The sequence below is a fragment of the Bubalus bubalis genome, chromosome 19 (genome assembly GCF_019923935.1).
Source record: "Bubalus bubalis isolate 160015118507 breed Murrah chromosome 19, NDDB_SH_1, whole genome shotgun sequence".
In the NCBI taxonomy this organism is placed as follows: domain Eukaryota; kingdom Metazoa; phylum Chordata; class Mammalia; order Artiodactyla; family Bovidae; genus Bubalus; species Bubalus bubalis.
The window spans coordinates 22,214,959-22,242,384 of NC_059175.1; the positions used below are offsets into that span (position 1 = coordinate 22,214,959).

General features: G+C 42.0%; 1 protein-coding gene and 1 long non-coding RNA gene across 6 annotated transcripts in view; one reads left to right on the top strand and one right to left on the bottom strand.

The window, feature by feature from the left end:
* The window catches only part of MAP3K1 (mitogen-activated protein kinase kinase kinase 1), a 72,758-nt gene extending 67,963 nt beyond the window's left edge, over positions 1-4,795 (bottom strand). For 2 of the 4 annotated variants that reach the window (XM_044932595.2, XM_025270513.3), the window contains exon 1: positions 4,279-4,795. In XM_044932595.2, coding sequence (XP_044788530.1) covers positions 4,279-4,757 — 479 coding nt within the window. In that variant the 5' untranslated portion in view covers positions 4,758-4,795. Of the gene's footprint in view, positions 1-3,209; positions 3,629-3,823; positions 4,010-4,278 lie in introns of those variants that run through there. The other 2 variants (XM_025270514.3, XM_006055618.4) reach the window with 2 other exon arrangements.
* Positions 4,796-4,860: 65 nt separating this feature from the next.
* Positions 4,861-7,633, top strand: LOC123330630. 2 transcript variants are annotated; one of them, XR_006546659.2, is made up of 3 exons: positions 4,861-5,219; positions 5,691-5,917; positions 7,335-7,633. It is a non-coding gene; the product is annotated as an uncharacterized LOC123330630 (long non-coding RNA). The 2 variants fall into 2 exon arrangements; XR_006546660.2 differs by having other exon boundaries at positions 4,864-5,219; positions 5,691-5,757.
* The last annotated feature ends 19,793 nt before the right edge of the window (positions 7,634-27,426 follow it).

The following is a 27,426-nucleotide window of genomic DNA, read 5'->3' on the forward strand; positions in this document are numbered from 1 at the left end:
GGAAAGAAATGGACTGTGCAGTGAGACCGTCAAGGACTGGAATCCTAGCCTGTTTTCCAGTCGTGTGATCATGGGGCTTTCGCATCACACATGAGTTTCTACCTCTTGAAAACAGAAGTTACAACACACTGGAAGGCTACAGACATGATGAAATGAGCTAATATATAACTTGCCTGACACACAGAAGGCAAGAAAAGTGACTATATAAAAGTATTTCTACTTGATCAATGAACATGTTTATTAACCACAGCAAAAATCCTCTTATTTTCTTGCAAGAACACCCAACTAGCACAGTCAGCTTTGCAGTGAGAGCATTTATAAATGAACATTTACTTCAATTCTGTTTCTGATTATTTCTTTCGCGTTTCAAAATGTTCTTAAATTATTTCTTAAAAACAACTTGGGATGATTCTTAATAGTGCATATTTCCCTCACATTAATCTTTTTTACCCATTTACGTTTTAAAGTAACTCTAATTTTCAGCTTAGGATATAAAAAGAGGTCAGGACTGAAGAAAACAACCAAGTCTAAGGAATATACCTGGTATATCTGATATAGCAAGGCATTTCAAGGTTAGAAGTGCAAAATACTGCAGCTCTTAAGGAGCCTCTGGAGACTAATGCTTCTCCATGCCACATTCTCCTATTGCCTTCCTCAAAGAAAAATAACCCTCAACCCAAGAAAACTGGATACAAAATACAAAAGTTGTGCCTTCCAACTCAGAGAACTTCTGAATGCCCCATGTTTTTCCTCAGGGGAATCCATTCCCTATTAACTGCCCCAGCCACCCCAGCATTTCTTCTGGAATGCTCCCAGCAACTGTCAAGGGCTGATCAGCAGACAGCCTAGGCAAGCTGTAGCTGGTTCTTTTGCTCTTGTTGAAAGCAAAGAACACTCCTTTCATTCCATATTTTGAAATCTTCCAAGTCAGTAAGTCAGCAACCATTTCTAAAACGTGCAACATATGCTTGAGGTACTATAGGAGATGTGAAAAAGAATACCAATGAACAGAGCTACTTCCTGTTTTTTTGGTATCTAGCAAAATGGAGTTATTATAGCATAGTGGAAATAATGTATTAAGGAATGTTGGTTAACCAGTCACTCATGCCAGAATCAGATATGAAAAGAAAACTAAAGTTGGCAACAATTCTAGTTCTAATATTTTTTTCCCTTTCAAAATTATATTTAATAATCTTTGAAGAATGCATTCATCTTCTTACCTGATTCAAAATAAAACTTGGAGACAATTCCTAACTACAAAACTTACAAATTCATGTAAGACTAACTTCTGTAACTACTTCTGTCATTTTATAAAATCACCAATTTTTAAAAAAAAAAACTTATTTTGGGGCAATAATTTTCCTACACCTCCTTTAGTAAAAACTCACTAAATTATGTTTTTAGTCCAGAAGCTTCTAAAAGGAAGTGAAAGCTGAGGGCTATATGAGGATATAAAAGCAGCCTATGAAACAGCTTCAGTTTTAAGGAAAAACTAACATTAACAAATACAGCATATCTTGTTCTTTCATGGGGCCAGCAAATTGATAGTTAGGTTTTTTTTTTTTTAAGTTACAAAAATAGGATGGAGTAATTATATCTACCAAACTCACAATAGCCTGTTCAATGGAGAGTAACACTGTAATTTCTCTTCAAAGACAGTAAATAGGAAGAAAAAGCCCCTAATTCTGTAATAGAAGGAAAAAATCCCAAACCCTTGGGCGCCACTTACAGGCAAAAAAATTTCACTGATTTCAGTTACTAACCTGAAAAAGACGGGTGGACTTAAAATCTATTTTTAATATCAGTATTATTTATATTATTTACACTACAAAATTGTATTTTCCACAATTTCAATTTCTACACCCAAAGATCAAAAACTGGAAGAAATTATGAAATTTAAAAACTTTAGGAATTCTCGTGAAAAAAACATGACAGGTCTTAACAGATGGGTGTCCAGATGTACAGTACTACTGAAACATAAAAATATTTCAAAATCTTGATGTTAGATGATCCTACTAAAGTATGAATGTACCTATTATCCAAAAAGTAAAGTTCAATTGCGATTTTACTGCTTACAGTCAAAGTGCTTATACCAACAGATTCAAATGAATTTCAAACCCATGAACAAGGAAATATGGAAAAAACTATTTCAAAAGTAGAGGAAATCAATATTTTACTATAAATGAAATGTTTATGTATAACATTTGGGATGAATAAACAGCATTTTGGCCAGTAAAATTCATTTTAAAAAATGATTTTGCCCATAAGTCTACTATTTCATATACTGTGCAATTATAATCCACCCTTTCCAAAAAGGGGAGGGGGGGAAAACTAGGTTATAAAATGCAAAAATTAAACATGGATTACTCACTCCCTGAATTCTATCTGCTTTCACTTTCGTCCTCTTATTTTGTGTGGAGACAGCACTAAACATCTATACATTAATTTACAGTGGTTCCTCTTCTACTATATTCATAGCTCGTTAAGATGGCTAGAATGCTGAGGCTTGCTAAATTATTTACTGCATCCAAAAACTTAGTATCATGGGAATAATACAAAATTCACCTCTCAAATTCAGGGTTTAATATCTTTAACTGGACCTCACTTGTAGTAACAATCGCCTACAACGAATCATTCCAATCAAGTTCTAATGCAATCTGCAAAGGAGGAGTAGAGAAACATAAGCCTTGTAAGACTAAGCTACATGTACAAGTGCACACAGAAAGCCAGAACAGTCACAAGTCTCCGTTCCTCTCAACACTGCCATGGCACACTGCGGACCACATTTTTAGGGTTCCCTCCCCCGCGAGGTGGGGAAAGAGAAGGAGGCAACTTCTAAGTAGCAATCAACAAACTGCGGTTTTAAACAAATAATCAAGTTGCCCCCCAAAGTGCCAAATCACTAGATAATTAACGAAAGCCAATGATTCCTACTGTCAAATTCGTTTCACAAGGGAAACCAATACAAGGCAGTCTTTAAAACACTCAGAATAAAGGTCAGGAAACCCTACAGGGAAACGGGTGACTATCACATTTCCAGCAACTCAAAACACCCCTCAAACCTGTGCTCTGCATTCACTAGTTAGATTTTAAAACAAACAAAAACAAGGACTATGGCTGTCACATTTAAAAGAATTTCCTTACACAAAAATTTCTAGTTGCCAAAGAGCCAGGCCAGGAACGGCTGGCCTGAGTTACCTTGCACATACCGTAACGCGCAGGCAGCCCAGGGCCCCGGAGCACACCGCACTGGGTCCCCTGGAATCCCGCGGCGGCCCGCGCAGCTGCAGGGAGCAGGAAGCACCGCACCCGCGCCGCGGTCCCCAACCACGCCGGAGAGGCTGCGGGGAGTAGGCACTACCGCTTTGCAACTGAATGGCTGACACATCCGGTCCTGGCTCTTACACCACTCCGCCAAACGCAAACTTCAAAGGCCAAATTCAAACTCCAAACAGAAGTCACTCAAGTCTCCGTGGTGTGGTCTGTATTCCCCAGGACACTAGGAGTCCCTTGGAGGACGCGATTAGACAACTCTCAGTCCTAACACCCCGCAAGCCCCCGAGAGCTTGCAACCCGTCAGCCCGCACCGCTTTGACAGGCGTTACGGAGCCGTCCACCCGGAACCCCCTGCGGCCGCGCTCGGGGCGCGCCGCCTCCGTTCCGGCCCGGCCTCCGGTACCTGCCTAGAGGCTCTGCCTGTCACGGCCCGGGGGACCCCACCGCTTTCTGCGCCGCCGCCCTCCGGCCCCCCAACCCGGCCTCGGGCAGGGCTGCCCACCTACTTCGCCCACCTACACCGCCCGCCCGCAGGCTCAGGCCTCACCCCCGCGCCCCCCGGGAGTCAGGTCCGGGGTCGCCGCCGCCGCACTGCTGCTGGCCTCTTCCAGCCTGACCCGGAGGGCAGAGCCAGGGTCCCGTTCCGGGGCTCCTCGGAGAGCCCCGATTCCAGGAGCCCCACAAAGCCAGCCCGGCCCCCCACACCTTATCTCAATTGGTCCAAGCAGCGCGGCTCGCACGCCTGTCACATGTCGGCAAACAATAACAAACTCTCCAGCACGTCCCCGCCCCGGGCCCCCGTCCGGTCCCCCAGGCCAGGTCCGGGGCGCCGCCCGAAGCTGGAAGGGTCAAAGCGGGTGCCCGAGGGCTCGGGTCCCGGATAGCCGCGCGCAGCCTTGCTTTGCGGAGCCCCGGGACACCCTGCGCGATGCCAGGGTTCATTCATTGCAATAGCCCGCCAGCCCCCCAAGTCCCCGCCGCTCCCCGGGCCGCGCTGCTCACCCGGCCGGGGCCGTCGCAGTCGGCTCGGCGGCGGGCGTCCGCTTCTCCCCCGGCTCGGCCCCCGCGGGGCTCCGGGCGCCGCTGTCCGGTGCGGCCGCCGGCTCGGCAGGGTGGGCGCCACCGCGGCTCGAGGCTCCGTGGGGCGGCGGCACCGCCACAGGCTGGAAACCGATCCCGCCCGCCGCCGCGTCCGGGGGCTCCGGCGACGGGGAAGTGGAGGAGGACGGCGGCGAGGCGGCGAGGAAAAGCGGCGGCTCGGGCAGCTGGTCCAGCTCCACACTCCGCACTTTGCGCAGCTGCCGCCGCCTCCAGTCCGCCCGCTCACGGCCCCCACTGCCCGCCTCCCGCAGCAGCCCAGCGGCTGCCGCGGGCGCGCTGCTCGCCTTGAGGGCCCCTCTGCCGCCGCCCGCTTCGGGGCTCGCCGCCCCGGCGCCCGGGAATCCCGAGGACGAGGCGCGATTCCCCGCCGCCGCCGCCATTTTCTCTCGCGGGCTACATTCGCTCGGCCCCTGCGAGGGAGGGAGGGGGCGGGGAGAGTGCAGGGGGCGGAGGGCGGGCTCTGCGCCTCTAGCGTAGGGCTGGCTGCGCCAACTGCGTGAGCACGGCCCTTCGGGCCCCCGGCCGGGACTGACGGACGGGCGGGCGCGTGCGTGGGGTTCGGTGGGGGGAGGACGGCAGGGACGGCGGGCCGCCGGTTTCGGTGGGGAGTGGGCTGTTAGTTCAGCCCCGCGCGCGGGCCGCCGAGGTGGCTGCCGAGGTGGCCGCTGCGGGGGCGCGCTAGGGTTCGCGCGCCTCACCCGCCGTGCCGCCAGGTAGTCCCGGGCTGCACCGGCGAGAGGAGGAGCCTCGGCGGCAGAGCTCCGCTTCGTCTCCGCCGCAATCTCGGCCCGGCTTGGCCGGCGCTCGCCCTAAGGGAGTTGCAGTTCGAGCTTTGATGGCCGGTGCGTTGAAGGGGGAGCAAGCCAGAGGGTCTGCAGTCTGTCATTCGCATGCCCGTTGCAGTGGGCGTCGGGGAACCGGGGCGCGGACCGACCTAGCCCCGCCCCCGCCTCCACTCCGCGCGGGACGCGCAGGTGGCGCCCGGGGCGCTCGCCTGCTGCAAAGCAAAAGAAACCCAATGTTCAGCTGACGTGATGCCGCGGACCCAGAACACAAGTTTATATATAAAATAAGCTTTCCTCATCTTTTGCCCACCCCCAGATCGTGCTACAAATAAAACAGAAGTTTCTGGAATATCGTGTTCCAAACCTGAAATCTCAGGTTTGGGACACCCTCTTCACCCACTGTTCCGCCCCCAGCTAGAGGGAGACCGAGAGGACCGGGCAATGGGGTCGGGGGGGTGGGGTGGTCGAGGTGAATCGTTATAAATCTTTTTTTTTTTTTTTTTCCTCCGCTGTCTTTGGGAAAGGCAGATATGCAGGACCACAGCATGTTTGGGGAAGGAACCAGGAAGTGCTGGCTGCTGTCATCCTCCGCCAGGTTCTGACCCTCCCCGAGTCCTATGCCTCTGGCTGCACGTCCCTCTTCCCCGCAGGGTCGGGCTGCCGTCGGGTTCCCTCCGCCCCCACCCCCGCAGAGCCCGAGCTACCCAGAGCGGCGTCACGAACCCTGCTAGTCCCTGAGGGCGTCTGGCGATAAGGTGCTTTGGAATGGAAAAGCACCATTTACATGTTAATGATTTTAGACCTTTCTTCTGGCTTCCCTGTCGCGTTTACTTCTCCCCTCCCTTCTTTTCCTCCAGCCGGTGTGTCAGTGCTGAGAAATCTCCCTCAAGCCCGGAACCGAGTCCCTAGATTTACTTTGTGAAACAGGAATTAAGGCGGGGGTAGGGTGGGGGAGCGTCGTGGAGAGAGAGAGCTGCTCAGGAAGAGAAAGAAGAGCGCTAACTTGTCAGTGTTCATATATTTAGACAAAAGTCTAAACTGTCTACAAAATAATTCCTTTGATTTCTTGGAAACATAAAATGAAAACCTCTTTCTTGGCTATAAATGGTAACTGAGGAGGATGGTGATATCCGAGGGATTTTTAAAGCGGGTTCAGATTTCATATTAGCTCTGTGTTAACTGCTACGAAGTCTGCCATAAGCTAGTTTTAGTTACATCCAACGGTACAAATTTTGAAACTTTAGATAAATCTGTTAAAATTTGAAGTCTACAGTTAGGCTATGATTATACAGTCTTTTAATGGTAGCCAAGTGTATCATCCAAAGCAAACAGTAGTTATTTACTAGGTCTTCCCGGATTGTTACACCCACCAAAACCTACGTTGGGAAGGATAAACTTCTTTCTTATTTAGATTAGAAAACCTTTAAATTTAAACACATGTACTTAGTTAACTGTAAATGAGAAAAGTAGGTAGATGCCTTTAGCTTTTCAAAATTGTTCCAATTTTGAAGTTTGGCCAGAGTAGCAAAACAGAACGGGATCCAGTAAAACATTTACTTTAGCCTCTTCATTTGTGCACAGTGATGAAAACGGGACCGAGTGAGAAGAGCACAGTAGTATCAACTAGCCACAGTCTCTGGCCTCCATCCATCACACCGCCATGGCAAAACCTTAAATGCTGGTCTTTCACCTGGTTTTTGGTGTTTTGAGTCATTTCCCCCTTTAATCTTTTGTGTATATATTCGAGTTGTCATTATGCACCTTGCCCTGACAAACTTATTTTTTAAGGAAGAATTATAAAGGATGTGCTTGACTGAAAAGGATGTTCTTCCTCCATCATATGTTGATATAAAGTCTTCTTTGAAGAAACTTTAACCTGTGGAATTGCTACCAAAATTTTTGCATCTTAAGCATGGTTAAAATTCTGTCTCTAGTTTGGTGCTGCTGGGTCCTGCTTTATATTACTGCGTAAAGGCATATGTCACATTGCCTTAATTTGATTTCTTTAATGACATAAAGGAGACTTGTGACTCTTCCAAGTTTGCTTGTACACTGAAAATTCCAGTTCCTATTTCCAACCTCTTTATTTCTATTCTCTCTCAGACACAAATGTTGCAGTAATTTCATTTATGCTATGACCACTTTGGTAACCTTTATGTCAATATTTTACAGATCACTGCTTCCACATAGTGCTTCTGGGAATCACCTAAGTCATACTTCAGTTCCTGAATCTCACTCATTTGGAGGATCCAGTTTAATATTGGTGCATTTCCTTCTTGTGCATAAACACTGATTTAGAATGAACAAATTTAATAGGCACTGGCAGAAATATTTCAGTCTGTATATCATGCACCTTGTGTTTCTTAAATACCTATTATGCACACACAAGAAATTTTCTTCTCTTGAGATATTATTGGTTGTTTTTCATATTTACAAAAGTAAATAAAAGAATCCATTTGCAAATATTTTTATTAGTGGGTATTCATCAAGTTGACTCTGCTAGAATTTCAGATCCATCTGTGTGTGGGGTTTCACTCCTCTGTGAAATCTTTGTCTTAGGTAGACATAAAGAGTAAGACGATAACCTTGAGAATAGAGTAAAAGCTGGTATCCTATCAGAGTTATAAATATTATTATGGAATACTTGCAGGAGAGTTGGGGCGAGAACTTGGTTTCTCTGTGCTCTGTCCATACTTCCAAGTGTTTCCAGATGTCCTGAGTCAGGAAATCTTGTCATTTATGGGATAGTTGACCTTTTGCAAGTACACTGTTGAGTCAGTTCAGTTGCTCAGTTGTGCCTGACTCTTTGCGACCCCATGAATCGCAGCACGCCAGTAGGTGACATTATCGTAGAAAGCTTCTTCACCAACCTCCACTTACTGACTCATCTAGTAACAGATACCTGTCATTCCTGGTGTGGTGTGCAGCAGGCAGAGGGATGCTGCAGCATAATGAAGGCTCATGATACCTGCACACTTCTGCTCCCACCAGTTGAGTTATGGACCTCAGCGAATACACCATATTTGTTCCCAAATCTGACTATAGCTGCTGTAACTGTCCTTATAGAATTTAATTAAGTCCTATTAAACATGACTATGTAAGTGCAAAACAAAAAGTTATTCCGATGCAAACTACGTTAAATGCCTTGAAAGAATGAGTGTAAGCGAGACACTGAAAAGAGTCTCTGTCAAATCAGTTATGGATATGAGGATTGTGAAAGAGTGGAGAAAAAAGCATTCAATTCTATAAGAACTTTGTACATCTCTCTCAGTTTTCACTTTGTTTGAAAGACAGAGTGAAAAGTGTAGACCATAAGAAATGTGAGAAAGCCTCTGGATGGTGGACCCATACTCAAAAGACCAAGCCCTTCCACCCAAATACTGGTTAAAACCCCCAAACTATACAAGACAAAAACCCTGTTGCTTATGTTTTAAGCTAAAGGAAAATAGTTTATACTATATATACATATGAGATTCCTTTTTATTAACCAGCCATCTAAATATTTTGTTTATATTTGAATAAAGTATTTAAAATCAGAAACTAAATTTTTGTAGTGAATAATGAAAGCCAGCTGAATCGGGATTTTATATTTAAAAATACAACTGCAACTAATGAAATTTGATGTATCTCACAGTTAGCCAAATTCTACTTACCTTTGCAACTCTGAATGATTCTTTGAATTCTGTTGAACCCTGTTGGTTGCTCTTTTTTGGTGCATACATAAGGCAATATTCTTCTGTTTAAGTTTTATGGCTTAATCATGACTATCATTTTTCCAAAAAAAAAAAAAAATATATATATATATATATATATTTGAAGACTTCATACATTTCTGCAAGGTCCTTCTGTAATATTCAATTTCTTTCTTTGAATCAATGTCCTTGTTGGTTTTCTCTTATTTTGTGGTCCACTGATCCAACTCTGCTAAATCCTATGCTGACAAGACCTTACACATGATCTAGGAAGTTTGGTATCACTTTCGGTGGTTTAGTCAACTTCTTCATCTTTTGCAACATTTGTGCCTTCATTTTGTAATTGATTTGCATTGTTTTGGGGTAAAAACTGCTAAAGAAGTTTACAAAAGTGATATCCACTAGAGCAGTGCCATCTGATAAAATGTAATGCAAGCTGCAAATGCAAGGCTCATGTAATTTTAAATTTCCTAGTAGCCACATTAGAAAAACTAAAAAGAAGCAAGTGAAATTGATTTCAGTAATATAGTTTATACAGTATATCCAAAATACTACTTTTTTAGTACATAATCAATATATAAAATATTACTAATGAGATTTTGTCATTAATTTTTTACTACATCTTTGAAATCCAGTGTGTTTTTTACTCTTCAGAACATATCGAACATCATTTGAGTCACATTTCAGATGCTCAAAAGGCACATATAGACAGCGACCAGTGTTATCAGACAGCACAGCCCTAGAGCCATTATACCTAAAACTTAGGAGTTTTATGGACCATTAAATGTCTGGTTAGGCCTCCAACTCTTTAGTGGTTCCATATTACATAGAATATAGAGTGCAGATTCCAGATTTCTTTTTTCATTCATTCTGTATAATTACAAATATCCACATTTGTATGTTCAGGAAATAACGAATCACGATAGATATAAATTAGTAACATGTAGGTTAGCATATTACTCTTTCTACCTCCAACAGCTAAACTTTCAAATAAATTTCAGGCACCCTTGTCAGTTTCTTTCTTAACTACAGTTCTGATTCTGTCCCCTCTACTCAAACTCTTTAGTGGTTCCATGTTACATAGAGTCCAAATTCCTTCTTTCTTTCATTTATCAAATATTAAACGCATTTGTTCCTGTGTGCTGGGCACCACTCAAAGTCAAGAAGTGAGATCAGCATAGACCTGCCACCTGCCTTCATCACACCCCCAGCCTACCACCGTTGACTGCTGGGTTCTCAGCACAGTTCACCCTGTCTTGTACCTGGGCTCCCACCACGATATCTGTTCCCCAGGTTGGGAGCAGGTCATGCTATCTTTTCCTCCACTCTTTAATCTATGAGCCCTCTTCTTCTGAAAACTCTTCCTTAAATCCACTCCACACCCAAACTCTGGCCACCACCATCCCTGGGCCTGGCCCATTCTTAACCTTTGAAGGGGCAGGGTGAGTACACATGAAGGCCCCATAACAGCATTTTAAATTAGTTAAAAGTCAGAATGTAAACCAACAGCGGATAAAATATATTTTAGGCTTCTACCTTGATATATATACTTTCATAAAGACAAAACTGAACACTGTGTAAAGTTGTGATTTTTTTTTATATGACTGGCAACAAAATATTAAAGACAATTATATTTATATCTGGTGTTCCATTGATGGGCTAACTGGATGAGGAATAAAGATATATCAAATTTTTAAATAAAAAATATTTAAAGTTGAATTTAAAATTTTTTAAAAATTTAATTAAATGTAATCAAGTATTTTATTAGGATCAAACTATTTGCAATCCTAGCATTCAATATCCATACAGTTGCCAATGTAAGGAATAGCAACATATGTCACATGATTTGTCTATACCTACACAAATACAAATCTAGGTCATATACATTACTTAATATTGCAAATTTTTTCTTAGCGTTTGTGTGTTACTGTTGTGAATACTGGCCCAATGAGTGAGTAGCCCAGGACCCATGAGATAGGTCAAAAAGAAAAGCAAGGACATGGACACTCGGATGCCTAGGATATGACATGCAGTTGTTCAGGAATCCATTGCATTCCTGTTATCAGAGGGACAGATTTGACAAGTTAGCTTATTTTTCTCTTCTCTTATTGAATACATCTACTAGTAAGATTCTCCCCAACTACAAATTAATGTTGATCTCCAGCATGGACAGCAGTATAGCCACAGACCTTCTCGACCTGTCAAGACCAGGGGACAAGGCATGTGAAGCAATGCATCTCTGGATCCTGAGAGGCATCAATCTTGAGAACAGGAGTTTAGGGTTATGCGTCACGCTGAGCCAGCACTGCACCCCAGACCCAAGTGACCAGGGCAGCTGTGTGTTCTTTAAAATGTTTGTTCTCCAAATTTGTAACACATGGTGCACTTCTATCCTCCTGCCTAGGTCTGAAGGAAGTACTGCTAAGCACCTACTAACAGGCAGGCCCCTTCCGGGTGCTGGGGGTAGAGAAAGTGAGAAGATGCCCTTTCCCTAGGAGAACTTCCAGAGCTGCCTTGCATGAGAGCCACTTGTGTCCATGTCAACATTTTCCACCAGCTAATAAGACCCCAGAGGGAGGGACCATCTCCTCTTCATCATCCTTGCCTCCCCAGAGCCCCTAGCTCAGTGCCTTGCATGTGGTAGATGCTCAAGTAACGGGTTGACTTAGGTCGCTGTGTCCTGTGCTGTGCTTAGTCACTCAGTCGTGTCTGACTCTTTGTGATCCTATGGACTGTAGCCCACCAGGCTCCTCTGTCCATGGGATTCTTCAGGCAAGAATACTGGAGTGGGTTGCCATGTCCTACTCCAGGGGATCTTCCTAACCCAGGGATTGAACAAGGGTCTTCTGCATTGCTGGCAGATTCCTTACCAGCTGAGACAGGTCGCTACCAAACACAAGCTGTCTAATAAGACTCCTTAGGATCTGAGCATCAATCACATTTGCTCCCTAATGAGGGAGAAGTTCTCTTTCCTGAAAGTGATATGAGTTCATTTGCAAATATAACTGTGCACTTTCTTTAGAAGAAGGTGATAATTAATTTCTATATGCATTCTAATTAGCTCTTATTGGGAATAATTGAGGGGAGAGAGAGAGAAGGAGGAATGTAAAGAGAGAAGGAAGGGAAAAGGGGAGAGAGAACTGAGGAATGGGACTCTGAAATACAGAAGAAGAGAATGACAGAAAAGGAGCCATATCTGTAACATGAAACAAATCTGAAAGTTTGTAGGAAGAGGATCCTGGAAGGTTTCCAGGGAGCATAAGAAGTTAAAAATTATTAACAGTTATAAATTATTTATTGAGCATTTACTATATGGCAGTATGTGATAAGTACTTCATAGATGTTAACTTTTTAAAAAACTTTTTATTTTATATTGGAGTGTAGCCAATTAAAAATGTTGTGATAATTTTAGGTGGACTGCAGCCATACATATAGAAGTATCCAGTCTCCCTCCAAGTCCCCTCCCATTCAGGCTGCCACATAACATCGAGCAGAGTTCCATGTGCTATACAGTAGATCCTTATTGGTTTTCCCTTTTAAATATAGCAGTGTGTACATGTTGATCCCAAACTCCCTAACTGTCCCTTCCCCCATCCTTCCAAGAGGACATGTAGGTGGCCAGAAAGCGCATGAAAAGATACTAAGCATCACTAATTATTAGAGAAATGCAAATCAAAGCTGTAATGAGGTATCACCTCACATTGGTCAGAATGGCCACCATCAAAAAAAATCTACAAACAACGAATACTGGAGAGGTTATAGAGAAAAGAGAACCCTCCTACACTGTTGGTTGGAATGTAAATTGGTTAAATCACTATGGAGAACAGTATGGAGGTTCCTTAAAAAACTAAACCTAGCGCTACCATATAACCCTGAAATCCCACTCCTGGGCATACATCTGGAGAAAACCATAATTCAAGAAGATACTTGCACCCCAGTGTTAATTGCACCACTGTTTACAATAGCCAAGACATGGTAAATGGATAAAGAAGATACGGTTCAGTTCAGTCAGTTCAGTCGCTCAGTCGTGTCAGACTCTTTGCGACCCCATGAACTGCAGCACGCCAGGCCTCCCTGTCCATCACCAACTCCCGGAGTTCACTCAAACTCATGTCCATCGAGTCGGTGATGCCATCCAGACATCTCATCCTCTGTCGTCCCCTTCTCCTCCTGCCCCCAATCCCTCCCAGCATCACAGTCTTTTCCAATGAGTCAACTCTTCACATGAGGTGGCCAAAGTATTGGAGTTTCAGCTTTAGCATCATTCCTTCCAAAGAACACCCAGGGCTGATCTCCTTTGGAATGGACTGGTTGGATCTCCTTGCAGTCCAAGGGACTCTCAAGAGTCTTCTCCAACACCACAGTTCAAAAGCATCAATTCTTTGGCATTCAGCTTTCTTCACAGTCCAACTTTCATATCCATACATGACCACTAGAAAAACCATAGCCTTGACTAGATGGACCTTTGTGGCAAAGTAATGTGTCTGCTTTTGAATGTGCTATCTAGATTGGTCATAACTTTCCTTCCAAGGAGTAAGCGTCTTTTAATTTCATGGCTGTACATGTATACAATGAAATATTCCTCAGTCATTGAAAAGAATGAAATAATGTCATTTTCAGCAACATGGATGGACCTACAGATTGTCATACTAAGTGAAATAAATCAGAGAAGGAGAAATGTTGTATGACATCCTTTACATGCGGAATCTAAAAAGAAATGATACAGACAAACTTATTTACAAGATAAGTTAGGGAAGGGATAATTAGGGAGCTTGAGATTGCCATGTACACACTAGTATATTTAAAATGATAACCAGCGAACTCCTACTGTATAGCACAGGGAACTCTTCTCAGTGTTATGTGGCAGCCTGGATCGGGGGGAAGTTTGGGGGAGAATAAATGGATACATTTATATGTATGGCTGAGTCCCTGTACTGTCCCTCTGAAACTATCACAATATTGATAATTGTCTATGTTGTTTAGTTACTAAGCCATATCCGACTTTTTTGTGACCCCATGGACTGTAACCTGCTAGGCTTCTCTGTCCATGGGATGTCCCAGGCAAGAATACTGGAGTAGGTTGCCATTTCCTTCTCCAGGGAATCTTCCCAACCTAGGAATCGAACCCACATCTCCTGCATTGGGAGGTGGATTCTTTACCACTGAGCCATCTGGGAAGCCTACTAATTGGCTATATTCCAATATAAAATAAAAGGGGGGGAAGAATTGCAACATGGAAAGACTGATCCTTGTGATATATTCAGCACACACTGTGGACACAGCATGCTTTTAAGTACATTAAGAAATTAAAGTGTTTTTGCAAAGTTAAAAAAGAAAAGTGAAAAAGAAATACAACTCATGAGGTGAGGGAAACAGTCTTGATTTGGGGACTCAGTTTAGTACTGCTCTGCATTTGCTAAGAGGACACCTTCACTGACTTCCATCTCTAATTAAATTATAAAGAAAAGTAATTTCTAAGATGAAAAAGTAAAAGTGTCAATGTAGTAATGGCTCTAAAACACAGGAAACGTCTGCAGAGAGCCCTCCCCAAACACATATTTATTGGCAATTGCAGGATGCATCTGTTGCTTCAGATGATTTAGTGGCGGAGTGTCTGCGGGACCAATTGTAGGAGAAGATGGTAAGATATGAAAGCTTAAAAGGAAGCATTTACTCTCCTCAATTTGTCATCTACAAAATAAGTCATATCCTACCCTAGTCTGAGAGAGGGAAAGGTAAACTAAGAATGGCTTTTCTTTGAGAAGCACTCCTAATGTTGGGGGAAACCACAAGACTATCTTCTTTATTACTAGAGTCATTTAAATGGGTGGGCAATGGACAAGAGTTTGAGCAAACTCCGGGAGATAGTGAAGGACAGGGAAGCCTGACGTGCTGCAGTCCATGGGGTTGCAAAGAGTTGGACACAACTTAGTGACTGAACAGAAATTGTTGTTATAGCTCATTAGCACATATGAAAATACTGGAGTGCCAACTCATTTTAAGGTAAGAAATCAGTGGACCAGGCAAAATAAGACCTTGGAAATAAACACTTCCTCTTATTTTAAATCACTTTATATCTTGGAGCGTCTCAAAGATTTGTTTTGAAGAGTCATCTCCTTTAGAAAGAGCTAGTGACAAAGTCAGTTGAACTAATTCCAAGAAGATTTAGGTTTTTTTAATTTTTCAGACACTAAAATTTTCAGGGCTGAAAATTATATGGGAATATCATTGGAAATCAAAATCTTCTGAAATATAAGGACATTTCTAAGCCAATTTTAAAATTGCTATCTTTTCCTAAAAGGGATTATCATCCTGAAACAGCTGACTGCATGTTGGGTGGTACTTAAGGTTCTGCATTGAAGGCTGAAGAGACTCGGGACTTTGCAAGAGTGTTGTCTGCAACCAGTATTCCTCACTGAGTGTCAGGCCCAGGCCCAGCTCTGCTACTCACATGGCAGTTACTGATTATCCTCTGGTCTGGGGGAAGAGAAAAAGCAGCTCCCAAACAGTCTGACCTGTCCCAGATCCAAGCTGTTAGTATCTTTAGAGGAAGAGCATATGTTTGGAGTGGCCCCTTCTAATTCAGCTGATTTTTAGCCCCTTCTCTTGTATCTCTTTCTTCTTCTGTGGATGTTAATTTCATTTTATTTAAAGGGAAGTATTTCAGCATCTGTCATAAATTTTCATATTAATCTAGCAATAATGCCAGCTTAGGTGACTGCCAGGAGGCCATCCCTGATGAGAGGATGATATAAACTTAAATCCGTTGGATTCTCTGTAAAAAGCTCCAAATGTTTTAACCCAGGGAATTTGCCACTGGATTCATTGCCTCCCTTATTAATGTACACAGAGGAGCCTGAAGCTGTCTGGTGAGCTTCCTAGTTTCTCAAAGAAGGTTTTCCTCCCTTTTGTATTGACATTGTAATATTTCATATTCCTATTATTTTTGCCTGCATCTGTACTTTGCCAAAAATGAGTTGATTGTTTTTAAGGGAGGAGGAATACTAGATAATCCAGAGAACAAAATAAATATATAGAAGAAAATTATTGGTGGAAAAAGCAACATTAGGGACGTACTCATTCCTGAGAATGAGTGATTTGGAATCTGATCCACCCAGTGCTTGCTGAGACTTCCCTCATGCGGCAGGTGTTTTACGTTCTGTCACCCTATTTCTCGCACGACTCTTTTGCGAGACCGATTTCTTCCTCCCATTTTATAGACTTGGAAATGGAGCCTCAGGGAGAACTTTTCATCCTGCCCCAAATCACTTGGCTGGCAAATTAGCAGGATAGGCTACTAACCCTAAATTTGGTGTTCTTCCCACTCTATGTCACTGCTTCCAGGAAGAATAAAGGTATTCTTGTATAATAATCAGGCGGCACTTAATCAGTCAACCAGTATTTATCGAGTGCTGATAAGGTACCAGGCACTTGAAGGTTTTTTGAGCAACCGTACCGTAATCACTCACGGTCCTCGGCCAGTAGCACAAGATGTCCCCGCAGTTCATTGGAGCTGGAAGTTTAGTTGGTGGTAAAAGTAATCAAATTTCTCAGAATGATGCTGAGTAACTCAAACTGGGACCATGCCTGCCATGTCACCTCATTAGTGTTAACCCTTCAACTCACAGAGGTAGCAGGGTGACACCAGAGAATGTGGGACCAGAGCAGATTCTTACGCATTCAGTGAGATCATTCAGCAGGCCCAGTAGGCATTCAAGATACTCAAATGCTGATATACTTTCACTTTTGTGTTTTCTCAGTTTTGCACACTGAGTACTTCACACTCACCTTGTTCAGTGAAGTCTGTTTCAAAGTGCAGCTCTTTCTTCTTTTTTTTCTTCTAAAGATGCTCACATGGATGAGAAAGAAAAAAAATCTAAAACAAAGGTGCCATGAAAACACTTTGCTTTATAACGTCCTCATAACTGAAGGAAAGCTAATCAAAGTTTCTCTTTAAAATAAGTGTTGGGTTGACTCCAATATGGAAAATTCCAGCTGCAAAGAGTATAATCTCAGAGATTTTTAAGTCCCAGATATTTTCCTTATTCTTTGTCTTTGACTCCAGTCTTTTCTGTTAGCATTCAGTGTGTGTGCGCGCGTGCTAAGTCTCTTCAGTCGTGTCGTGTCCAACTCTTTGCGACTCTGTGGACTGTAGCCCACCAGGCTCCTCTGTCCATGGGATTCTCCAGGCAAGAATGCTGAAGTGGGTTGCCATGCCGTCCTCCAGGGGATCTTCCCAACCCAGGACCCAGACGTTGAACTTGTGTCTCCTGTGGCTCCTGCATTGCAGGTGGATTCTTTACTGCTGAGTCACCGGGGAAGTCCTAGCATTCAATAGGTTTGGTACAAATCCCTTGGAATTGAACAAATGGAGTTGGTTAAAACTGAACAACAGTGTTGTTTGGTCATCAGCCAACAATAGCACATAAAAATATTGCTGTTCAATTCTTAACTTTAGAAAAGTCTTTGAGTGAAATGTCACTTCTCTTTCCTGAAGTTCCATTTACCAAGTAATTAAAAATTTAACTGAACTCAAAAGGGCAGAATAGGCCTTCAGCATTTTACACTTGAAGTATAATCAGCATCTAACTTGTTTAAATCTATGGTAAATGAAGGGACATTATATGATAGCACATGATATACTTTAAAAAATTATTTTTCCCTCTAATATTTATATGTCACTGAATTATAAATAATATCCTAAAATAGCCAGATGACCTGAAAACCCTGTCAGACCAGTCCAAGTCTGGTTTTTCTCAAGATGGTGGTAAATCAATGTTGCTGTACTTGACAACCCACCGTAAGAATCTGTGTGTAATCCTTTCTTTCCTACATGGCCCATCTACATCTTCTTTTCACTAGCACTATACCCCTCTTAGAAAAGCTTGAAGGACTGATGACTTGATTTCAGGATAGGAGAGGCAGTGAAAAATAGCATTTGGTTTATTAGTGGAACAAGGGAAAGAGCAATTCTTACAGTCACCAGATAGCAAGTTCTAGCAGTGAAAAGTGGAACTGGTAAATTTGGTAGAGGAAAAGGACGGGCCCCACTAGTGAGGCATCTGGTGGTCAAGGCATACTCCTGCCCTCAGCCCCTTAACTAGCTCCACAGGTACCCACCAGGTCATGGCAGCAATACCAGCAATTTGGATCTGCAAGATCTCCCAACAGCCTCACAGCAGAATTTAGAGTATTAATAGACAGAATGTTCCCTGTCTCATTATAAGTGGAGAACTGTATCCTGGAACACTGAGTTAGAATTATATCCGTTATTTTCTCCAAAATAGTATTACGCATGTTAGTCTGGTGCTATAGGACTATGAACCTTGTACTGTGTATTCAAAGTTACAACAGGTTTTCTGTTATGAGGTTTTCTAAACTGCAGGGCATAACCAATTGAATGCTTGCAAAATCATTTTATTGGGTTGTAACCAGTTTGGAAAAAAAAGAAATATAATAGAAAATACCAGCGTGCATTGCCTGAGGTAAGAGCAGTGTGAATCTTGGGGGTGTATGTGTGCATTGCCTGAGGTAAGAGCAGTGTGAATCTTGGGGGTGTTTGTGTGCATTGCCTGAGGTAAGAGCAGTGTGAGTCTTGGGGGTGTTTGTGTGTGTGTGGTCACACTGTAAGGTGCAAATGTTCATTCCTTACTGTAGGTTACAGTAAAAAAGGATTCAAGGTCATTGATTTGGGGATTGTAGGACCAAACCAATGTTCATAACTTCCAGTTCTAGATGTTGAATCAGGCGTATGCAGCAAAAATCAATTCATTGACAGTGAATTCGCCATAAGCCAGTTCACCAAAAGTCAATTCCACAAGTGATTAATGTGCTGAATCAGCAACTCATTGCCTTACTGGGGACTTTCCTCACTTTTTAGCTTCCTTGAAGCATTGCTATAACCCTATAGCTAGAGACTTGTTAGACTTGTTAAATGACTATCAGTCTCACAATTTAGATACCTCTATCCCTTTCTGCTCTTAGCCATGTGGATGGCTCTTATGGTAACAGCTGCAGTGTTACCATAACTAGCTGCAGTGAATTTCATGACAAATTTTAGCAAATTTTTCATTTGATAATTTGATCATTTGGTAAATTTACTTAGAGAAAACTGACCTATGGCCTTCTCCTATCTTCTCTACGTAGGAAGTTCTTTTCCAGTCATTTCTATTCATTAGGACCTCTTTCTTCTCTGATCGCTTTTACACTCTCTCTGAACCACACTGCACACTATCATATGTTGTGGTATTCTCTAATTACCTCTACCATGTGATGGTATTATACCATGTTGGTATAAACAGGTGGCACACACACACACACACACACACACACACACACACTTTGGAGCAACACTGTCCAAGTTTCAGCTTGACTCTGCAACTTAATACTAATGTAACCTTGAACAAATTACTTAATCGCCACATGCATTGATTTCCTCATCTGTGAGATGAGAATAATAGTACCTTGTAGTATCATTAAGAGGAATAAATGAGTTAAAATAGGAAAAGCACTTAAATAGTGTCTGGACCGCAGAGAGTACTACATAAGTGTTAGTTGTTCTACTTCTATATGCAACAACATATATGAAGTATTTATAGGTAAAGTAATTTTAGAAATTATAGATTTGGATTTCTTTTTGGTTAAATGCTATTAACATTTAAAACTGGCTTTTATTCAACTAATGTCATCAATTGACCATGGATCGTTTGTAGAGACTCTACTATTCCCTAGTAATGTGGAAGAGAGCATTGGAAAGAGGTATACAGCAAAGGAGTTTATAGAAAAGCCTGTTATTAATGCATTCACTAGCTCAGTTTCAGCTTGAGCAGTTCGGCTGGAATTATCAGAGATAGAGCAATTCTCCTAAAGGTCTCAAGAGTTTAAAAAAACAATGCAAAGAGATGAGATCTGCTTTAAGAAGGAACTTGGAGGAAGAAGGAAGAACTGCCACCTTCACAGAAGGCTTTTGTTTGGAAGCATTGCCTCCGTCAGTTCCAGCAAGAGGAGTTTTGGTGTTTACATCAACCCAAAGAAGAGAATGACAGAACACCTCCACAAAGAGGAAAAGACAGCTTTTATGTAAAATTATCACTAGGTCTTTGTTTCAAAATCAACTATAAAAGGGATATGTAGATAAAAAATAAAATGCTAGGAATAAAAAATATGCCCCCTTAACAAATAACAAAATTGGAAAAGTCAAACATTTCAAAACAGTTTAAATAGCAACAGTAATTAAGACATTGTGGTATTGGCATAAGGACAGGCATCTAGATTAATAGAAGGACCTGAGAATCCAGAAGTAAACCCTCACATTTAGAGTCAGCTGATGTTTGTTAGGGGCTTCCCAGGTGGCGCTAGTGGTAAAGAACCCACCTGCCAACACAGGAGACGGAAAGACCTAGGTTTGATCCCTGGGTCCAGAAGATCCCCTGGAGGAGGGCATGGCAAACCACTCCAGTATTCTTGCCTGGAGAATCCCATGGACAGAGAAGTCTGGTGGGCTACAGTCTGTAGGGTTGCACAGAGTTGGGCACGACTGAAGTGACTTAACACACTCGCGTGATTTTTGACAAGAGTGTTAAGAAAATTAAATGGGGAAAGAATAGTATTTTCAACCAATGACTCTGGGATGAGATAGTCATGTGCAAATGAATGAAATGGAATTCCTACCTCAGAATATATGAAAATTAACTCAAATTGAATCAAATGTAAAAGCTAAAATTATAAAACTCTTGTGAGATAACATAGGAGTAAATCTTTGTGACTTTGTGTTTCATAATCATTTTTTAGGTGTGATGCCAAAGGCACAAGAAACAAAAGAAAAAATAGATAATTTGTACTTCATCAAAATGCAAAGCTTTTCTGTTTCATAGGACATTATTAAGAAATTAAAAACTCAACCCTGACAAATAGCTTGTATCTAGAGTATATAAGAAGAATTCTTCCAACTCAGCAGTAAAAGACAGATAACCCGATTTCAAAAGGAGCAAAGGATTGAAATACACATTTCTCCAAGGAGGATATAAAAGTGGTCAATGAGCACATGAAAAGATGCCTAAGAATATTAACTATCAGGGAAATGCAAATCAGAAACACACTGAAATACCACTTTACATCTACTACAATGGTTGTAACAAAAAAGAGAAATAAGGAGTGTTAGTGAAACTGAGGAGAGATTGCTGATGGGAATGTAAAATTGTGCAGCTACTTTGAAAAAGTTTGGTAGTTCCTCCCAATGCTAAATATAGACATTCCATATGATGCAGCAGTTCCATTCTTACACTTCCACCCAGGAGAACTGAAAACATATGTTCACACAAAAACTTGTACATGAATGTTCATAGCAGCATTATTCATAATAGCCCAAAAGTTATCCATTCAATTGGAGTGGATAAAGCAAAATATAGTACATTCATTCAATGAAATATCATATAGCCATAAAAAGGAATGAAGTATATACCTATTTGTGCTACAATATGAATAAACCTTGTTATGTTAAGTGAAAAAGTGAGACACAAAAGAAGATACATTGTATGCTTTCTCTGATGCAAAATGTCCAGAAGAAGTAAATCCATCCAGACAGAAAGTAGATTCATGGCTGCCAAGGACTGGGCAGAGAGGCGATGGGCAGTGTCTCCCTAGTAGGTACAGTTTCTTTATAGGAAAATAAGAATATCAGATCAGATCAATCGCTCAGTTGTGTCCGACTCTTTGCAACCCCATGAATCGCAGCACGCCAGGCCTCCCTGTCCATCACCAACTCCCGGAGTTCACTGAGACTCACGTCCATCGAGTCAGTGATGCCATCCAGCCATCTCATCCTCTGTCGTCCCCTTCTCCTCCTGCCCCCAATCCCTCCCAGCATCAGAGTCTTTTCCAATGACTCAACTCTTCGCATCAGGTGGGCAAAGTACTGGAGTTTCAGCTTTAGCATCATTCCTTCCAAAGAACTCCCAGGGCTGATCTCCTTCAGAATGGACTGGTTGGATCTCCTTGCAGTCCAAGGGACTCTCAAGAGTCTTCCCCAACATCACGGTTCAAAAGCATCAATTCTTCGGCGCTCAGCCTTCTTCACAGTCCAACTCTCACATCCATACATGACCACAGGAAAAACCATAGCCTTGACTAGATGGACCTTTGTTGGCAAAGTAATGTGTCTGCTTTTGAATATGCTGTCTAGGTTGGTCATAACTTTCCTTCCAAGGAGAAGTGTCTTTGAATCTCATGGCTGCGGTCGCCGTCTGCAGGGTTTATGTTGTGGTGGCAGTTGCACCACTCTGTGAAGATAAAAACCAGTGATTTGTTCATTTTATTTTCTATTATTTTGGGCTCTCATGACTTTTTAAAAATCATTTGCTGAGCATTTTCAAACAAAAATTACAGCTTAGAAAAATTAGACTATTTCACAAAGTGGAAGCATCTATTAATAGGTGATTTTAACTGGTACAGAAACAGCATAGTTGGGGGAAAGAACTAGCAAACCTAATGCATCTCTGTTCACACGCTATAACTTAGAACAGAATGAAAGTAGGCCTTGTTGCTAGTCTTGCATCAGTGCAGAGAAGATTAATCCATTTTAAATGGTTGAACTGTATGGTATGCGAACTATATCTCATTAAGGCTGAGACAGAGTTAGCATGCAGTTGAAACAATACTACCCATTTTGTAAGAGTACATGCAAATGTATCCATCCATATTAAGCACATCAAATGCGTCCCATTGGTAGAGCAGAAGTTTTCCCAGGAGGTGCGCAAGGCACTCAGCATTTTGGTTTTCCAACCTCAGCTTGTTTACTCCAATCTTTCCCCTGCTTACAACCTCGGTTCACAACCTTGAAGACATGTAAATACCCAGACAGTCTGACCTAGTTTGGTCTTAACACTGGAGCAACTCTTGCCCAACTGGTCTGTGTGGCTGGCCCATCCTTCAGTGTTTCCTGGTTAAATAGTGAAATTTTCATATAGCAAATTTTGTTCTGCAATGATTTCTTCCTTTTACAAAAGCATTATATTTATTTAGATTGGACTGCTGATCATGCATTGCCTCTGTCTGCTTTTGTGTTTTTTTTGGTCTTATGCAATTTATGTTTTAATGTGTGTTAGTTTTTCAGTCATATACTTAAGCTTTTTCTTCTTGACCTTGATGCCTTTAAAAAAATTCCACACAGTAACTGTTAAGATTCTTTTCATATCACAAGGACTTAATAACATTGATTAATTAACAGATTGATTGGTGGTGTTCTTGGATTTACTAAATCAATTTGGTCATCATAGTCATTCAATAGCTAAGTCATGTCCTACTCTTTGTGAACTCATGGATCGCAGCACACAAGCCTCCCCTCTCCTTCAATTGAGTCAGTGATGCTATCCAACCATCTCATCCTCTGCTACCCCTTTCTCCTCTTGCCCTCAATCTTTCCTAACACCAGGGTCTTTTCCAATGAGTTGGTTCTTTGCATCAGGTGGCCAAATTTTGGAGCTTCAGCTTCAGTATCAGTCCTTCCAATGAATATTTAGGCTTGATTTCCTTTAGGATTGACTGGTTTGATCTCCTTGCAGTCTAAGGGACTCTCAAGAGTCTTCTCCAACACCACAACCCGAAAGCATCTGTTCTCTGGCATTCAGCCTTCTTTATGGTCCAATTCTCACATCCATACATGACTACTGGAGAATCATACAAAAAAGAGGACTTTTTACAAAAATAGGTAGTTCTGTATATTTGTTTTAAAAAATCAAATTTTTAGTTTAATGCGAATTTTAATGCATATACTTTTTAATGTCTTCACATAACTTGAAAAGAGTTGACATGATTTGTAATGTAACACCTGGACATTTCTCCAATCACCTCATTGGATACTGTGCAGAATGTCACAGATAGACAGTCTCTGCTCTCAACAAGTTTGCCAAAACAAGTTTATGAAAATATAAAGTAATATGGCATGAGCTTAAAATTAATTAGCTCTATCTTCTGTTCCAATTAACCTTATTTTTGAAACTTAAAAAAATATATTTCTACATGACTTTTATTTGCGGAAGTCTGTAGCACTGGCCGCGAAAGACATCTCAAGACAATCTTATTTCAGTAATTGCACTCTATCAACCACAACAAAAGCAGTCCTGAAGCTAAAGAGTATAGCTTTTTCAAAGGTTCATGTAACATATGCAGAAGGCCGTAGGTCTAAACTGCACAGGTGTCTCACATTCTCGTTTTGCATCAAAGGATGTGACGTGAAGTGTTAGTTGCTCAGTCATGTCTGACTCTTTGAGACCTCATGGACTGCAGCCCACCAGGCTTCTCTGTCCACAGAATTCTCCAGGCGAGAATATTGGAGTGGTTTGCCATTACCTTCTCCCATGTCAGAGGATGGGAGAACATAAATGAGCATCTCAATGTTAGGTTTCAGCCCTGTGGTACTTAATCATTTAACTGCTTGAAAGTGAAAGTGAAGTTGCTCAGTAGTGTCTGGCTCTTTGCAATCCCATGCACTGTAGGCTACCAGGCTCCTCTGTCCGTGGAATTTTCCAGGCAAGAGTACCGGAGTGGGTTGCCATTTCCTTCTCCAGGGAATCTTCCCGACCCAGGGATCAAACCCGGGTCTCCTTCATTGCAGGCAGACACTTTACCATCTGAGCTACCTGGTTAACTACTTGAGTGTTTGCTTTTTCAGTCTAGAATCTGATTCCTGAAACCAATGTGAAAACTTAGAACCTCTAGAAGCTTTTTCTAGTCACTTCTAAGTTTTAAAATAATGGGTTGCTTTAAAGAACCCTTTAACTTAGCTGAGACAGCATGCAACTGCCCCACAGATTATGATGTGTTCAGAGTACCAGCAGAGCAAAAGTATTTTTTCTCTATAAATAAACAAGTTAACTTTAACGTGTGCTGTGCTGTGCTTAGCTGCTCAGTAGCATCTGCTTCTTTGCGACCTTGTGAACTGTAGCCTGCTAGGCTCCTCTGTCCATGGGGATTCTCCAGGCAAAAATACTGGAGTGGGTTGCCATGCCCTCCCCCAGGAGATCTTCCCAACCCAGATCTCCCACATTGCGGGCGGATTCTTTACCGACTGAGCCACCAGGGAAACCTAAGAATAGTGGAGTGGGTAGCCTATCCCTTCTCCAGGGGATCTTCCCAACCTGGGAATTGAACTGGGGTCTCCTGCATTGCACGTGGTTTCTTTACCAGCTGAGCTACCCGGGAAGCCCAACTTTGACATAGTTTTCCAGAACTTCACACTTAAAAATGTAGAAAGGAACTCTTAATTTTAGCATACATGAAAGTTTTGTGTCAAAGTAGAAATTTGAATTATCAATGAGGTAAAAGGACTCCATAATCTTTTCAATGTTTGTGGTGTCCAAAGGGCCCTGACTCTAAGAAGCCATGCACTATGTATACAAAATCAAGCGCTACCTGGAATATCATTGTATAGCTTTTCAGTGAATATGTAACAGAGGGAAAGTTTGGACTTGCAAAGTAAATAATCCAGCCAGCTTTGTTACTTAAGGTCAGCTGGAGTGAAGACAGGCAGCAGAGAGGGTGAATCTGCACTTCTTGCTGCTGCTGCTGCTGCTGCTGCTGCTGCTGCTGCTAAGTTGCTTCAGTCGTGTCCAACTCTAGACAGTTTAATAGGCTAGCTCCACCCAGTAGAGTAAATGGAGCCCATGGAAGTCAGATAAATCAACTCTCTAATTAAAAACTCACTTAAGGAGTGAGAAGAAAGGCAGTGTTAATACAGAGACAATTTCTACAGAACAATATGGTGGGAGATTTCCACCATATATTAAAGTCTTCATTTTTATCTGCAATAGATGTTTATAATTTCCCCTATAAACATTTTAGACTTTTTTTTCTGATGAAATTAACATTTTTCCAAGAGCTAAACTTATCATCTTAAGCCCATAGAATCTCTTAGAATTTAAAAAAGTCTACTTTTCAAAAGTAATGAATGCTCATTTTCCCATTCCTAGTTTTGGTCTGGGCTTTGTTCTTTCTCATAATAAAGTTTTACTATTTTTTAGTCTTTTCAAAGAACTTTCAAAGAACTAGAGCTTGGTTTTATTGACATTCTCTTTGGTTTTCTGTTATTGATGTTTGTTCTTACCAAATTATTTCCTTCTGTCTACTTTCTTTGGGATTATTCTGTGATTGTTTTCCTGATTTCTTGAATTGAAAACTAATTCATTAATGTTCAAATTTTCCTCAATATATGTATTTGAGTTTATGTATTTGTGTGGATCAGAACAAACTACGGAAAATTTTTAAAGAGATGGGAATACCAGACTACCTGACCGCCTCCTGAGAAACCTGTATGCAGGTCAGAAAGCAACAGTTAGAACTGGACATGGAACAACAGACTGGTTCCAAATAGAGAAAGGAGTACGTCAAGGTTGTATATTGGTCACCCTGCTTATTTAACTTATGTGCAGAGTATATCATGTGAAATGCTGGGCTGGAAGAAGCACAAGCTGGAATCAAGATTGCCAGGAGAAATATCAATAACCTCAGATATGCAGGTGACACCACCCTTATGGCAGAAAGCGAAGAAGAACTAAAGAGCCTCTTGATGAAAGTGAAAGAGGAGAGTGAAAAAGCTGGCTTAAAACTCAACATTCAGAAAACTAAAACCATAGCATCTGGTCCCATCACTTCATGGCAAATAGATGGAGAAACAGTGGAAACAGTGGCTGACTTTATTTTTTGAGGTGCTAAAATCACTGCAGATGGTGATTGCAGCCATGAAATTAAAAGACGCTTGCTCCTTGAATGAAAAGCTTTGACCAACCTAGACAGCATATTAAAAAGCAGAGACATTACTTTGCCAATAAAGGTCCATCTAGTCAAAGCTATGGTTTTTCCAGTGGTCATGTATGGATGTAAGAGTTGGACTATAAAGAAAACTGAGTGCCAAAGAATTGATGCTTTTGAACTGTGGTGTTGGAAAAGACTCTTGAGAGTCCCTTGGACTGCAAAGAGATCCAGCCAGTCCATCCTAAAGGAGATCAGCCCTGGGTGGAAGTTCTGATAGTGAAGCTAAAACTGCAATACTTTGGCCACCTTACACAAAGAACTGACTCATTGGAAAAGACCCTGATGCTGGGAAAGATCGAAGGCGGGAGGAGAAGGGGACGACAGAGGACGAGATGGTTGGATGGCATCACCAACTCGATAGACACGAATTTGAGAAAGCTTTGGGAGTTGGTGATGGACAGGGAAGCCTGGCGTGCTGCAGTCCATGGGGTTGCAAAGAGGCAGACACGACAGAGTGACTGAACTGAACTGAACTGATTTTCCTCAAAGTTCTACTTCTCTGCATCCTACATGTTTTTTTCTCATTATCCTTTATTTTATAACAACTTTACTGAGATATGATTTACACACCATAATGAAAATATACAAGAGTTAATTGCTCAGTCGTGTTTGGCTCTTGGCAACCCCATGGAGTGAAGCCTGCCAGACCCTTCTGTTCATGGGATTTTCCAGGCAAGAATACTAGAGTGGGTTGCCATTTCCTTCTTAAGGGATCTTCCCAACACAGGGGTCAAACCTGGGTCTCCTATATTGTAGGCAGATTCTTT